The sequence below is a fragment of the Pteronotus mesoamericanus genome, unplaced genomic scaffold (assembly GCF_021234165.1).
Source record: "Pteronotus mesoamericanus isolate MK-2021 breed Mesoamerican mustached bat unplaced genomic scaffold, CSHL_Meso_final scaffold_21, whole genome shotgun sequence".
Lineage (NCBI taxonomy): Eukaryota > Metazoa > Chordata > Mammalia > Chiroptera > Mormoopidae > Pteronotus > Pteronotus mesoamericanus.
Window position 1 is genome coordinate 6169267 of NW_026555310.1, and position 15247 is coordinate 6184513.

At 36.7% G+C, this 15247-nt stretch overlaps 1 protein-coding gene across 1 annotated transcript in view; it reads left to right on the forward strand.

Moving 5' to 3' along the window:
* The first annotated feature begins 624 nt into the window (after positions 1-624).
* Positions 625-15247, forward strand: part of SENP1 (SUMO specific peptidase 1) — a 57342-nt gene continuing 42719 nt past the window's right edge. The window contains exons 1-5 of the mRNA XM_054591178.1: positions 625-670; positions 4687-4734; positions 7207-7337; positions 8337-8421; positions 13971-14130. Of these exons, the coding sequence (XP_054447153.1) occupies positions 4731-4734; positions 7207-7337; positions 8337-8421; positions 13971-14130 (380 nt within the window). The 5' untranslated portion in view covers positions 625-670; positions 4687-4730. The remainder of the gene's footprint in view (positions 671-4686; positions 4735-7206; positions 7338-8336; positions 8422-13970; positions 14131-15247) is intronic.

Here is a 15247-nt window from a genome sequence, read left to right on the forward strand (position 1 = left end):
TCCGAATGGCCAATTGAGCATGATAATGGTACAAAGAGTGCAGGGCTGCAAGTTAAAGAAACTTGTTTCCTACTCTTAGATCTGCCATGCACTTTTTAACTTTGGGAAATGACTTCACTTCTCTTAAACTATTAGACTAAACTATCTCCAAAAACCTGTACAAGCCCTAAAGTTCTGTGATTCTTAATAATACACAATATAGCCTGAGCTCGATTTAGCTTTCAGGTCTACATCTGCCAAGGTGGCCGCGAGTGGCCGCGGATGAAGGGCCACGGAGAAAGCAGCCACAGAAACCAGAGCTATAAGCAAAAATCACTCAGCGGAACCAGAAAACGGCGGGTAACGGGGTGAGGGAACCGAGAAAAGCGAAGGACTAAAGGCTCACTAACAGTATATTCCGAGAACAAGAAAAAGCCCAACTGAAAGGGGACCAAGGAAATTATGACTGCAGCCTCAGATGCTTCCTCGGTTTCTGAAGCCTCGCCATACTGCGCAGGCGTTCCGCGGGCCCTTAACTGTGCTCTTTGACCTCCTGCCCAACCCCCTTCCTCCACAGCCACCGAGCGGTTCTTCCGGTGTTGTGGAGGCGGTTCCGGTTCGTGGTCGTTCCCGGGTTTTGCATTCCGCGCCCGGCCGGAAACCCCTTCGTATAGCAGCCGGTTCCGGTTCGGTGAGTGGCGGCGGGAAGCTGGGGGAGGGGTGAGGATGGAGGGAGCCTGGGCCGGGAGGCAGTGCAGCTCCAGGCCCGGCAACCAGGGCTGGGCTAGGCGGAAGCGGGGACGGCTCTGGGGACGGTGCTTTTCCCTCTGCCCCGCCCCCTGGGACCACCTCCTCTCCCTCCTGATGTCCGCTGGCGGTGGTCTGGCCGGTGGTGGTTAGTTAGGCTCCCCGAGGCCGTTTCTTCAGGCCTTTTCGTCTTGGGCAGTGGGGAGACCGTCTCCCTGCCATTACGGCAGCCCCCGTCTCAGCGTCCAGTTCTCCTTGTGGAGGAACGGGCCGGTTGGGACTTAGGGGCTTTCCCGCCAGAGCAGGGTCATCTCTCCAGGGAAGGCTCTTTTCACCGGGAAGCTCAGCTTTCTGGTACACCTGCTTCACCTCCTTCCTTCCTTCAGACCTGAATGATACGTCTCGACTACTTTTGCGCCTCACGAAAACATTTCTCCAACTCTTTTACTCTGTGGTATCTCCCTGAGATGGGATATTGGTAGTGCCACCACCAGAAAGAAACGTCTGGACCCTCCTGCCCAGGTTATGAAAATCCCCTTCACTGCCGGTTTACTTACGTAGCTCATCGCCTTCTGGTAATTCCCTTGAACCGTCTCTTCTTGCTTGGTGTACCCTAACGTGGTCTCTCTGGATATATGCCCAGTTTCTCTAGAGCTTGGTGATTTCTGCCTATCGGAGCCTCTGCAGTATTTGCACTTATCTTCTTGGCAATAACTTGCTCCTTTATCACTTTCAAGTCAGCCTTGTTAAAGTCATTTCACTTCACGTTTGGTACACTTATATTTGGGGCGGTGGTGATTCTTATAAACTTTTTGGAAAGCCTTTTATAGGCGACCAACTATTTGACTTAGGGTTCTTGTTTTAATTGGATATTCTAGATGGAATAGACTAGACCATCTCCTAAATCTTTATTCTTTATTATAAAGATAATTTGTGTTGAGACGTATTGAGAGGTAAATTACAGTAAACTTGAAATTACAGTTAGTGTGAAATCTTAAGCATCTCTTTAAGCATGATTCCTTAACTTTCTTCCAATTTAGAGATTCCTGTCCTTCCTTCTCTCCACTGCCCCCCCTGCCCCGCCCAGTTCCATCGTGGAAGCCTCATTTATTTTATTTTCTGAAGCCTCATTCATTTTTACCTGATTCTAGTTAATTATCCCAACTGCAGAGATGGTCTTCATGTCACCCATCTGATGAGTTAAATCTAGAGGGAGGAAATGGATTGAAAAAACAGGTTCTGCTACTTCAGGCTAAGGTGATGTAACCTAATTGCTGCTTTGGAAGTCTTTTCTTTACCTGACTCCCACACCTACCAATTGCATCAACTTTATTTTCTTGCTATAAGTATCCATTTATGGATCTGACTTCCTCCAGTAGACAGTAAGCTTCTCAGCAGCAGGGACCAGTTTTTACTCTTTTAATCCCCAGCACCTTGTATGTAATTTTTCAGTAAATGTTTCTGCGTAAAAGAAGTAGAATACTTAATGTTTAAGGTGTTAAGAGTGTTAAAGTGTTTCAGGTATTAAAGTCTAATTGGGAGAGATTATATGTAAAAATATTAAAAAAATGATGATACAGTATAAACTATCATACAAAATTTTCCAGAGTTCAGAGTAGGGTGACTCACATGATCACTTCTACACCCTTTTCATATCATAAATTGTTTTAAACACATCTTGGTTCTGGATAAAGCTAATGGTGTAGTGGTTCTCTACAGTATGCATTTTCTAGTAACTTAATAGCTCTCAACATTTTCTTTTATAATCACCTTGTTGCATGTACGTAAGCTTATAACTGTTTTATCATACTAGTTACATTCTGTTAACTGTCAGGACTTTGCCATTTTTTTCTTTCAGATTTCCTACTATCTTCTGTTCAGATACTAAGTTGACTTCATCTGAATATATGAAACTGCCTGTGTCTTTAAGTAAAATAAATGACCAATATGACTGACCAATGTGGATTAGGAAATGAGTTACTAGAATACTTTTTAAAAAAGATTTTATTTATTTATTTTTAGAGAGAGGGGAAAAGGAGAGAGAAAGAGAACGAACATCTGTGTGGGAGAGAAACATTGATTGTTGCCCCTCACACCCCCCCAGCTGGGGATGTGGGCGGCAACCCAGGCATATGCCCTGACTGGGAACTGAACTGGCAACCTTTTGGTTTGCAGTATGGCTCTCAATACACTGAGCCACACCAGCCAGGGCTAGAATACTTTTCTTAAAAGGCAAAAAAAATTATATTTGCAGGAATTTGGTGGCATCAGAGGTTCCAGATCCAGCATTTCCTGTTGAATCTTGGGGTTAAATATCCCTTCTCCCAATGTAACTGCAAAGTGGCAAAAAGAAAGTATCATAGGCACAGTGAAGCAGCTGTTTGTATTAAAATGTAAATTTGGGGCTTTAATTATTAAAATTATGAAACAGCAGGGATTCCCCAGAGTTAGCTAGGCATTACTTTTATCTTGCTAAAGTGTATGAATCCTTGAATGAGGATATGTTAAAAGATGTGAAGTTTGGTGATATTTGTTAAAAACACATTTGCTTGGAATTCAGGATACCTGGATTTTTGTTTTCGTTTTACTCCATTTGTGTAATTTTAGGCAAGTCACTTAACCTTTCTGGACAGAATCTAAAATTTTTTGATTTCTTGTTTGTTTCCCTTTTTACATCTATCTCAGTAGTGCAAAAGAAGTTAAAATGGGTGTTTTGCTGGGCAATGGGCTTTTAAATTGGCTTTCTTCTTAATACAACAAAAAGGCCAGTGATGACAATTATGAAATGGCCTGATAGAGTGAAATGTGGAAAAGCTACTACTAGGTTTATTAGGTGATAGGCTATTTCCTCTCTTAATCTGAGACCCAGGGAATTCTGCTTTATTAAAAAAGAAAGGTGGGGAAAGAGTAATTGGGAGAATTTCCAGGTAGAAGCCTTTTGTTAAGCAAGCATTTGTAAACATATTTAAAGCCTAAATCTAAGGCTCAGATTCTTTGGGAATCCTCCCTGGCAAGACTAGGTAATCAGATTATTATTCTGCTTAGTCTGTAGCAGTGCCAAAAAAAGATGAAGCAGCCTTTCTTTGTGTGTGCACTTCATTATTGTGACCATAAAGAGTACGTGTTATCAGCTAGTCTCCTTAGTAGATTGAAGCCCTGATATTGCTATTAGTTTTTGAAGTATTCTGTCTTTTAAAAAATATGATAGGATTATGAATAATATAAGTGTGACAATCATCATCCCTACTCTTCTCCTCTTGAAAATCTGCCAAGAAGCATGTGTACCACGGGGATGTTTATTAATCTAATTCCAAGCAGTTAGGCTTTTAACTTTCTTTTTCTGGGAAAATTAGATCCATCAGAGGAGAAAGTAATTTCATATGGGCAAAGGGGCTTTGGTTTTTAGCAGTTTGAATGACAATGGGGGAGAAAGTACTTAGTACAACTCTGAAGTATTCCCTAACTGTCCTCAGAGTATCAGTAGCTTTATGTTTGACTGCTGAGTAAGATGTGTAAAGAAGACAAGTCAATAGGACCACCACAAGATCTATCACTTGTTTATGGAATAGTTTATTATGAGGTAATAACAAGAGCAATGGATTGGGGATAATTTCCAGGTTGTAGTTTCAGTGTAGTCACTAACCAACTTGATGACCATATGCAAATTAATCTCCAAGGGGTGGCCTTTCCCAGCTTGCTTCTTGCAGTAGTATTCTGTGATTCTGTAGGGAGTCCATAATTGCTGTTTAGGATAGCACAGATTGCAGAAATGTTTGGAACTACCTCAGGCCAGTTTTAGTTCTCATCTCTTCCCATCAAGTCAAATCTTACCACCTTATGTTTTTCTCCACTAGATACACAAACATCACTTCTGAGTGGCTTCCAGCCTGAGTGGTTGTATAATTAAATGAAGGAGATATTTCAGTATGTAACATTTCTGTTCCCTGTCTTCTTTTATAGGACTTTGTATCTCCGTTAAAGTCAGTGATGTGAAAAGACCTGTCATGGGTAAGACTATGAAGTAGTCATTGAATCCTCCTAGTTACTCTCATTAGTTAACATATTTCGTAACGCTCATGAGTTTTCTCGTCTTTTACGCGCCATCTGTTATGGACTTTAGATGTTAACACACTGTCTTGTCCACATCGAATAAAGTGATCTCATTGGTGGAAACCGTGCAGGTCAATCTACGAAAAACTATATAATTGCATGAACCCATAAAGCATTGCAGTTACATTGTATTTTGGTCGTTCGACCCTGGCGTATGTCTTAAGAGATTTCTATGTGATACGCAATGTGTTAAGCTGGAGTGAAAGAATGGGTTTGCCTAACATTTTTGTTTGCACTTTTGTGCTTAATAATTTTAAAGGAGATCTCTTACTAATTGTGTAATACAGTATACCAAACAATTTTGTTTTGGCTGAGACATTGTTCATAGCATCGTTTGTAAGTATTTTCTCATTCATTATATTGAAAAAGCCAAATACATACTAGCAGAGGTTTACTATGTACCAGGCTTTAAGTACTTAAAATACATTCATTTAATTTTTTTACAATCACCTTACAAGGGTACCTATAATACCTACAAAATAGGTACTATTATTATCCTCATTATATCAATGAGGAAACTGAGACACAGAGGTTAAGAAACTTGCATGGGGTCATACAACTATAACTGGCAGAGCCAGGATTTAAACTCAAGTAGCCTGGTTCCAGAGTCCTTGTCCTTTGGTACTGTGTTGTATTGCATTGGCCAAAATGTTTGTTTAGTTTTTTCTGTATAGTGGCTCTAGTAGTGCTTAGTTGTCTTTAACTTCATTCAAAAAAATTTTGTCAGATTGTATTGTGAGCTGTTATATCAGTGTGCATTTTTAAAAAAACTTACCAAAATTGGTGAATATCTGTGTAGCCATTTTAATAATGAAGATGGACGAAAATGTGCAACATTTTTGGCATATTATGCTTTATTATTTCAAGAAAGGTAAAAATGCAACTGAAACATAAAAGATTTGTGAGGTATATGAAAAGGTGCTGTGACTGATCAAACATGTCAGAAGTGGTTTGAGAAGTTTCTTGGTGCTATTCACATTTTGGCCAGATAATTCTTTGCCGTGGGGCCGTCTTATGGTTGGAAGATGTTTAGCAAACCCCGGTCTCAACCCACTAGAAGCCAGTAGCGGGAGATAGCCAACATACTCAGAATACCCAAATCAATAAAGTTATTGGTGAAAATGAAAAATGTGTCTTTTATTTTACAGGAAAACCTAAATAGACTTTTTGGCCAACCCAATACTTCCTTCTATATGATAAATAATTATATTAAAGTAAATTTTAAGTTTTATTTAGTTAGTGGCACTGACTTGAACATTTTGTACTATTCATAGTACCTCATATCTGTAAAGGGGATCAGTATAAGGTAGCCAGAGTAAGAATAGGTTGAAAATCTATACAGTTAGATCTTATAACATTCTCTCTGCCCCTTTTAAATTCACATTAGTTTGTCTCTAGTTTTTGTTTTTTCCTTTTGCTTTGTCTCTCTCTCTCTCTCTCCCCCATTTGTTTACTATTTTTCTCATTGATGATATAAGTCATTGAGTTCCTTTACTCTCATTTGTTCCTATTCTACCTCTTTCATAACAAAGTAAAAAAATATCTCAACTAATGGTTATAAAGTAAGATTCTGCCATAATATTACAGTGATTGAGCTGATGTCTGTTAATAGGCATATGAATAAATGTTGCTTTTTGCAGAAAAAAAATTTTTTGATTTTTATTTTTTAGATTATAAATATATATACTCTCTTTTTCTAAAAAAAAAAATATATATATATATATTTATTTCTAGTTAGAGGGGAAGGGAGGGGAAAAGAGTTGGAGAGAAACGGTGATGTGTGAGAGATACCTTGATGGGTTGCCTCCTGCCTGCCCCCAAATGGGGACTTAGCCCACAATCCAGGCATGTGCCTTGACTGGGAATTGAACTGGTGGCCTTTTGGTTCACAGGCTGGCTCTCAATCCACTGAACCACACCAGCCAGGGCTAATTAATTTTTAAAGCACTTTTTTCAATTAAAAAAGAAGAAATAAACTAATGTTAACAAGTATTTATTTTTTTGAATGATGACATTTCCCCCCCAGTTTTTTATACTTAAAATTTATATACAGCAAAAACATTAAAGAAATTCTTTAGGGAAAATTTCATTACTTTTAAAACTTTGAATTTAGCTCTTGTTATACTTGTACAAGTTTTGAACTGTTTGGTAGATGATCTCAGTTAATTCCCAGTGGGCCAGTTTCTGCACATGGGCCTCCTTTTTTGACAGTTTTGAGATTTCTTGCCAATGGTTATTTATGAAGGAGATGTTTTATTAAAACATAGGGCTCGCCTTTGGGAATCATTTTTATTGGGTGAAAAGATTGGTTTATAGGAAAGTAGTTATTAAAGACTTATGTGACTTGAACTAATCCGACTCTTTCCCCAGATGATATTGCTGATAGGATGAGGATGGATGCTGGAGAAGTAACTTTAGTGAACCACAACTCCATATTCAAAACCCATCTCCTGTCACAAACAGGTTTTCCAGAGGACCAGCTTTCACTTTCTGACCATCAGGTTAGGAATAATTTTCTTCCCTTAATTAATGAATTATTTTGGCATAAGTTTTCATTTGATGTAGTTTAAATGCCGAACTCAAAAGCACAAGTGTATATATAAACTTTTTAGAATCAATGATTGTAATGTTTGGAATTCTGTTTGATATATTACAGTTAAGACAAGAACCACGCTATGCATGAGTTCTCTGAGAGCAGTACCTTTGAGAAAACTTCTATTTCTCTGAACGCTACAGTTACCAATTTTGAGATCTGTGTTGTTTTAAACTGGTATCTTAAAATTGCTGAGCATTAAATTGGGCATGTATATTTATAGGTATACAGCAGCTCTGAGATTTCTCTGGGCTATAAAACTTACATTCTTAAAAGACCATTGTTAGAAATGGAGAATTTCAGGCTTTACCCCACCCATACCTATGAATAATAATCTACATTTAAAAAAACTCCAGCTGATTTCTTTGCACATTAAAGTTTGAGGAGCATATGAATAAAGCAGTCCTTCTCAGTAGGAAAGTCATTACTAATTTGTATGCAGTGATTCTTTGCTGTGTGAATCTGGCCTAAGCATGGCAGAATGTTTAGTATCCTTGTCCCCTGTGTACTAAATACCTGTAGCATCTGCTCCCAATAATTATTTTAATAACTGAATATATATTCACATATTTCTAGATTTATACTGGGGTGCAACACCACCTCTAGTTAAAAACTCACTTTTCAAAAGAATCAAAACCAGGTTTATTTTGTCTGCCTTTTCAATAAATGATACAACTGACTTTCAGAACAGGATATACTAAATGCATATTTACCTTCTAATGCCTATTTTTTCCCTCTTGAAGCCTCAATCATTCATCAGATTGTGTTTTCCTTTCTTAATAGTATGTTTAATTTATAATATATAAATAAAATTAATTATATTGAATTCTGATATATGTCATGATCTTGTTTAATGGTATATTTTCTCTCAAAATATGATTTAAGAAAAATCTTCTGTTTTGTTTAGATATTACCCTCCAGGCAAGGAAATTTGGACCGATCTTATACATGTTCTGCAAGGAGTACAGCTTATAGTCCAAATTATTATTCAGGTATGACACATTACTTGGAATCAAGACGTTTATACCTTTCAGTTTGCTTCTTAGCATATCATTTGTGTTTACCATCTCTAAAAGTATGAAAGCATTGTCAAAAACAAAATAGCATTTTCTCCACTAAAACCTCATTTTAATTAGCTGGATGTGTGTCTGTGTGTGTGGTTGCTATGATACTCTACTGATCTAGTCTCAACTAAATATTTTTTAATGGAAAAGTCTTTTTAATCTATTCCCCTTTTTGTTCATTATGTCATTGTAAAAAGTACTACAGCTTTTTTGTTTTAGATATGTATATGTGATATAAAAGATACTTGTTTTGTATTGACTTAAAGCTCAGAGCTAGCCTATTTCTATTCTGCTTCAAACCATGAATTCTGAAAATTTAATTCTGCCCAAGTTTATCGCTCCATCAGGGCAGGAAATGTTAACTACATGTCTCTATCTAGCACCTGCCACAGCCATGCTTGCATATTCAAGAGCTTGCCTATTTAGCTTGTGATCCATGACAGAAGTCAGCATTCTGTAGGCTATTCTAGCCCCTGGTCTGCCTGACTTTTCATCTTCCCTTCCTAAAGTTTGGATTTCCAAAGATCTTCTGGCTCTGTCTTGGGGAAATGAAGGGTTGTTGTTCATTAGCTTCCTGGCAGTATGACCCAGGAAGATGATAGTGTCTTCCCGTATCTTTTCACTCCTCCTGCTTCACTCTCCTCATCTTACCACAAATATGGGAATAATAGTAATACCACTGATCATTAATATTTCCATTAGAACTCAGGTTGTGTTTCCTTGTAATTTCATATGCTGATTTACCACCAGACAGAATATCTGCTTTTAGTTAAAAATAATTGCTCAGTGGGATTTTTATAAGGATAAACTGAGATAATAAATATGAAATGCAAACGATAATTGTTATTTGGCTCTTCAGGATTCTTGTCAGCAAGATGAGAAATCTCCTCCCCTGAAAAGACATTAGTATGATGCTCTTTTAGATTTATAATACATTTAAATATCATTTAGGTGGGTAGTAACTTATCTGGGCACTGGATTTCCTATCCTGAGATGGGAACTGTTCCCCACATAGTATGTGCATACTTTATATGGAAACATCAGTTAATTTGATTCAAAAGTAACTTTGCCATTATTACTGAAAAATTCTAGCCCTGGCTGGTATGTCTTAGTGGATTGAGCGCCAACCTGCAAATTGAAAGGTTGCTGGTTTTGGGCACATGCCTGGGTTGTGGGGAGCAAATAAATAAGAAATATCCTTCCTGATGAGCAGAGAGCCTGAAACCTGGTTTGATAGCTCATTAGGAATCCTAGGGGAAGGGCAGTTGAGTGGATAATGAAATCAGATCATTAATATTTCCATTTGAACTCAGGTTGTGTTTCCTTGTAATTTCATATGCTGATTTACCACCAGACAGAATATCTGCTTTTAGTTAAAAATAATTGCTCAATAATAAACAATTACATCAGAAAATTATACCCAAAATCTGTTGACCATAATTCAACTCTTCCTTAACTCTGTTGCTATTTCTTATTTTTGGCCCTGCCGTACAAGCATAGTATACATTGTATGAATTGATACATATAATCTTTTGTTAACCCAATATTTTTACTTTTCATTTGTTTACATGTGATTCTTCATACTTACCTTTTTATGTTGATTTCTAATAATCCATGGAATTGATATGCACTTCACAATTCTTTATGTGCAATTCCAAATCTAAAAGGCTCTGAAAACTAAAAATATTTTTCATGATTATTTGACATCAAAACTTGACCTCAGTTTTCATTCCTTGGCAAAACTTACATGATCTAATATGAAGCTATTTATATTTTGTCTTTTATCTACCTTTGTGAGTACAAGTATTTATATATTTTATACATATATATCAATATGTTTGATTAAATCATGCTGCTTCAGATTATCCTTGGAAGCGTCACGTAGTATATTCCAGATTATCTTTCTAAAATTCCAAAATTTTTAACTCAGAAACAACCAAGGGGCTATGATTTAGGATAATGGACCTGTGCCTTCATTTGCTTTATTGTTTTCCCTATAATTTCAGTCCCCTTTACCCTTGCCATTTTCAGCTCTTACAAATCACTTGACTTAAAAACATTTGTATATATAGTGTTTTATTTTAAATTTCAGTAGACCTGTGATACTCATAAGGGATATATCTGAGGTCATCTCAAATCATCATATTCTTACTATGGTGATAGTTGATCAAATTTTTGGCTTTCTTCTCAGTTATGTGATTCTTGAGAGTTACATTTTTCCTGTATTTGTCCTCTCAACACAAGTTGATCCCCATAATAAAATATAACACGGATGGCCCTGGCTGGTATATTGGCTCAGTTGGTTGGAGCATTGTCTGGCAACCAAAGGTTGTGGATGGGTTTGATCCCTTGTCAAAGCACATACCTAAGTTGCAGGTTTGATTCCTGATCCCCGGTCTGGGTATGTACTGTCCCTGGTCTGGGTGCATGTGAGAGGAAGCCAGTCGATGTTTCTCTCTCATGTTGATGTTACTCTCTCTCCCTTCTTTTCTTTCTAAAAACAATGAGAAGAAATACTCTCAGGTGAGGATAAAAAAAAATTTTCACCTGTTTTATATCTCATTTAAAGGCCATGTTTTTAGGAAGAGAAACTGTTCAGGATGATGAATTCAGAATAACAACAGTGAATAATGAAACCACATTGAAATGTGGATGTAGAGCTATTGGATTTATTCTCTGTATTACAGCCTGAAGCATTTTGCCTCTACAGATTTCATCAAGTCCCTGACAAAACAAACATGGCGTGTCACAGACCTCTAAGGTTACTCTCTAACAGTCAGAATTTTAAGTCTTGAATGCCAATGATCTGTATACCTTTTTCTTATAATGTCTTTCATTCAAATCTACTTTTTACCATGTACTTTTTAAAACTTTCTTTGCCATACCCATTCCAACTCATTGCATGTCCTACAGAACTTTGTGCTATCTCCTTTGGATGCATTCTTTTCTGATAATCCCACATTGATTTCTGTGGCCAGTCACTGACCTTATCTCTTGGTTGGCTAGATGTGGGTCCCAAGTTTACCTGTCTTAGCTTTCTCATTCTGACTGTATTGATTTTTTTCTCCTCTCTCACCTTGCTATCCTTTCCTCCACCAAAATGAAAACAAACAGGAAAGCTCCAAGCTTCAGAATGTAGGGTCTGGAGATTCCTGTTTACTGCTTTACTGGATCTCCCTCTTGATACAGAGTAGCCTTCTCAATGGCATGTGATAGAGAGGTGTATCAACCTTTTAAAAAAATCTACTTCTTAATCCATTTAAGATTAGACTATTAAAAACATCAATTAAGAAAAAATTTTGGAAAGAAAAGACTGTGCAACACTTCCCCTTAAATACTTAGTGCTGGTCAGACTTCAGGTCCTGTTGATTTTATTAAGAGTGCAATTGAAAAGAAAATTAAAACATTTGAAACCCTAAACAAAGTAAAGTAGAGTGAAATGATTTTGCTCATGCTTAGAATCTATCAGTGTCTTCTCTTTGGAAAATATGTTCAACTAGGTTGTCAAATAGACATTTAGTAGGTAGGATGATTTAAAGCATCCTGCTATTTACAATAACTAAATAAATTCTAATGTTAACAGAAGCTAGTGTTGGTTACTTTCATAATAAATGATTTGCTGATACCTGATTTTTAAGATGCAAAGTTTATTTTATTATATCCATAAAAGTATTGCCTGTCCTTGTAAAAAGTTAATAAAGAGAAAATACCCATCATGTTATTATTGGAATGCAGCCAAAATTAAATTTTTGGTCTATTTCCTTATGGTTTTATGTGTGTTTATATGCACCCAATAATTAATCTTATTTGTGACATAGGCAGTCCATTTCTTAATACTGACAATACTAGGCTAAATCATCACCAAAAAATGAGTGTCTGCCATCCCCTGTTGGTCCATCCCTAGCGTTGTTTAATCACGTCAGGAATGGAGGACTGTTCCGTGATTTCACTGAGTAGGGATGGAACCACCTTATTCTGATAAAACAGACTGCTTGATCCTGTGTCTTTCCTTCGCATGGTAAGCTCATGTCTCTGTCAAATGCCATTGAGAAATATTCTCAAATTTCACAAACCTGTCAGGGTAATTTGCATTTTTTGATAGACAGCTCTAGTTAGATCGTCATTCCCTAATCAAATTTTAACAAAAATATGTGAGAGACAAAAATTTGTATTGTTATTACTTTGCATTTAATTTAAAGATAATTTTCTGAAGCTTTAATGAGACTCATTTTCATTAGCCTCATGTCTCTATCCTTTAAGTAATGTTAATAGATGCTAAGCATAGGTAATTATTACAAAGGAAAAAGGTTATAATTCATTTTGAAAGTAAATTTAACTATTAGATTAGGTTTATCCACTGTTGAATCAACTGGTACTAATACCACCCCAGACTGCCGCTTTTTAAATATCTTTATTACCCTGAATCCTAATAATCCTAATCAACTAAAAACAACAATAACACCACAATACAAAACTTATGTTTTTGTCTGCTGCCTTACTTTTTGGAAAGAGTATTAAAAGCTACATTAAATATTTTGAGTAACAAATATATGATGTATAAAGTTCTATAGTAATATGCTGTGAAAAAGGATCTTCAAAGTGATACTGAGAGACCAAAATTTAGAAAGTAGAGAATTACCATTCTTGTTTTTCCATTGGTTCTCCTCAGAGTTCCATAACGTAACATCTGAAGTTATTTTGAAAGCCTTGTTTTCAGTTGTCCTGTCCTGATGATTAGGAGAGGAGGGCACAGAATTTATTCTACACTTAGCTGAAACTTGGAAATTTTTATCCCCTCTACTTTTAGGCTACTTATAGGCTGCAGAAAATTCAAATAATAATTAAAGAACTCTCCATCTGATTGCAGCAGCAAGCATTGGAGTATTGATATGTCTGTTAATTATGGCATTAAGTGACTGAAGCATACCATATCAAAACCAGATGCATATGATGGGTCGTTCCTGCCATAGCTGGCCAGAATAAGCAGCAGTTAGGCCATCTCTGCTCTTAGAGTCTCTTAATTGTGAACATGGTAATTAAAAACAGGAGACACCAGCTGCTTATTAAGCAATAACTGTTGTTCATTTGAATTACAATTCTCCTTGGCCCTCCACCTGCTTTCTTACTGGTCTGGCCTACCTTCTTTCAGGCCCAGGCCTGGGAGTGCTTGCAAGATATAGTTGGGGTAAAATGTTGACTTTTGGTGGACACCACGGAGTCACATTGATGCAGATAAGGCACATGGCTGTGGCAGGATTCAGCTCCTTCAACAATTTTCAGGTTAGTATGGCTGAATCAATTATAGTTTGTAGAAGTTCCCTTACTGCAGACTTTACTGACAGTTGAGACTGGAATCTTCCATGAGAGAAATGGTAATATGCCACATTACTTTGGAATACAATGTTGGACATCGTTGCAGTCATATGGAGAACCACTGTATGTATTTGTTTAATTTATTCAAACTTTTATTCCTTTAGATAACCCTTCTTCAGACAGTTTTCTTGGCTCAGGAGACTTAAGAACCTTTGGCCAGAGTGCAAATGGCCAGTGGAGAAATTCTACTCCAGCATCAGGTTCAACTTTACAAAAATCAAGAAACAGCCGAAGTCTTTACCTCGAATCTCGAAAGACCTCAAGGTAGGTATTTTGGCTACATAGGTTCAAAAGCCCTTCCTGCAATATAAGAGAAAATGGCTATAAGATAGTTGTTACATTGGCATTTTGAAAGAGTGACACCGTTTTTTAACTATAAACCATAGAGATATGGACAAGTCCATTTTAAACTTTCAACTTAGAGTTTACTTGGTGGTGAATTTTGGTGACAGCCAAATCTTATCATTAGAGGAGAGGGTTTTGAGGGAAATCTGGGTGGATATGAGTGTATTGGGACCCTTCAGGATCTATATGGTATTATGGATCTGAAAGTGAAAATCAGTTTCTACAACTTCAGTAGTAAAGAAACTAGCTCTCACATAACAGAGACCTGATTTAAACCAAGGCAGCTCTGCAGCTCATCGCCTTAGTCAGCTAGACTTAAGCTACTTCTGTTAGAAAATAGTCACAAAGAACTTTATCTTATCTAGCCTAACTTCGTAAGCCCTACCTATTCCCTCATCAAGCTTATACTGATTATTAAAGGTAGATGAAATTTGGCTTAGAAACTTCTCCGACACGTACTTTATTACATTAGTAAAATATTTCTTCTTTAAAATAGTATTAAGACTTCTTAAATTTTTCTGTGGTGATGGGTTTTTAGGAATGTTATATCATTTAATTTTCTTCTTAGTCAAGGCTAAGCTTTCTGGTGTTGATTGAAACCAGTAAGATGGTTTTTATTTTATGATTATTAGCACATGGACTCTGGAAACATGTTTCAGTACTCCCAGGGACCATCTTCCCACTTCTTAATATTTTAAAAAATTTTACCAGAATTCATTAATACATGCACATTGTAAAAATTAAAACATTACTGATAAAGTTAAAGATGCTGTGGCCACTACCCATAATCTTATTCTTCTACCCTTGTGTTTCCTTCCAAACCTTTTCCTATGCTTGTTCTTATTGTACTCTATCTAATTCATATATTGCATAATATATATGCCATGTATACTATGAAATATAAGTATTTTGTATTTATTAAAGATATTCTATATATATCACTTGGCAGGTCCCCCCCCAACAATGCCATATTGTTATTTTTTAAAATAACATTATTTCAAAAACAGTATATGTGCTTTGTAAAAAAATTGGTAAA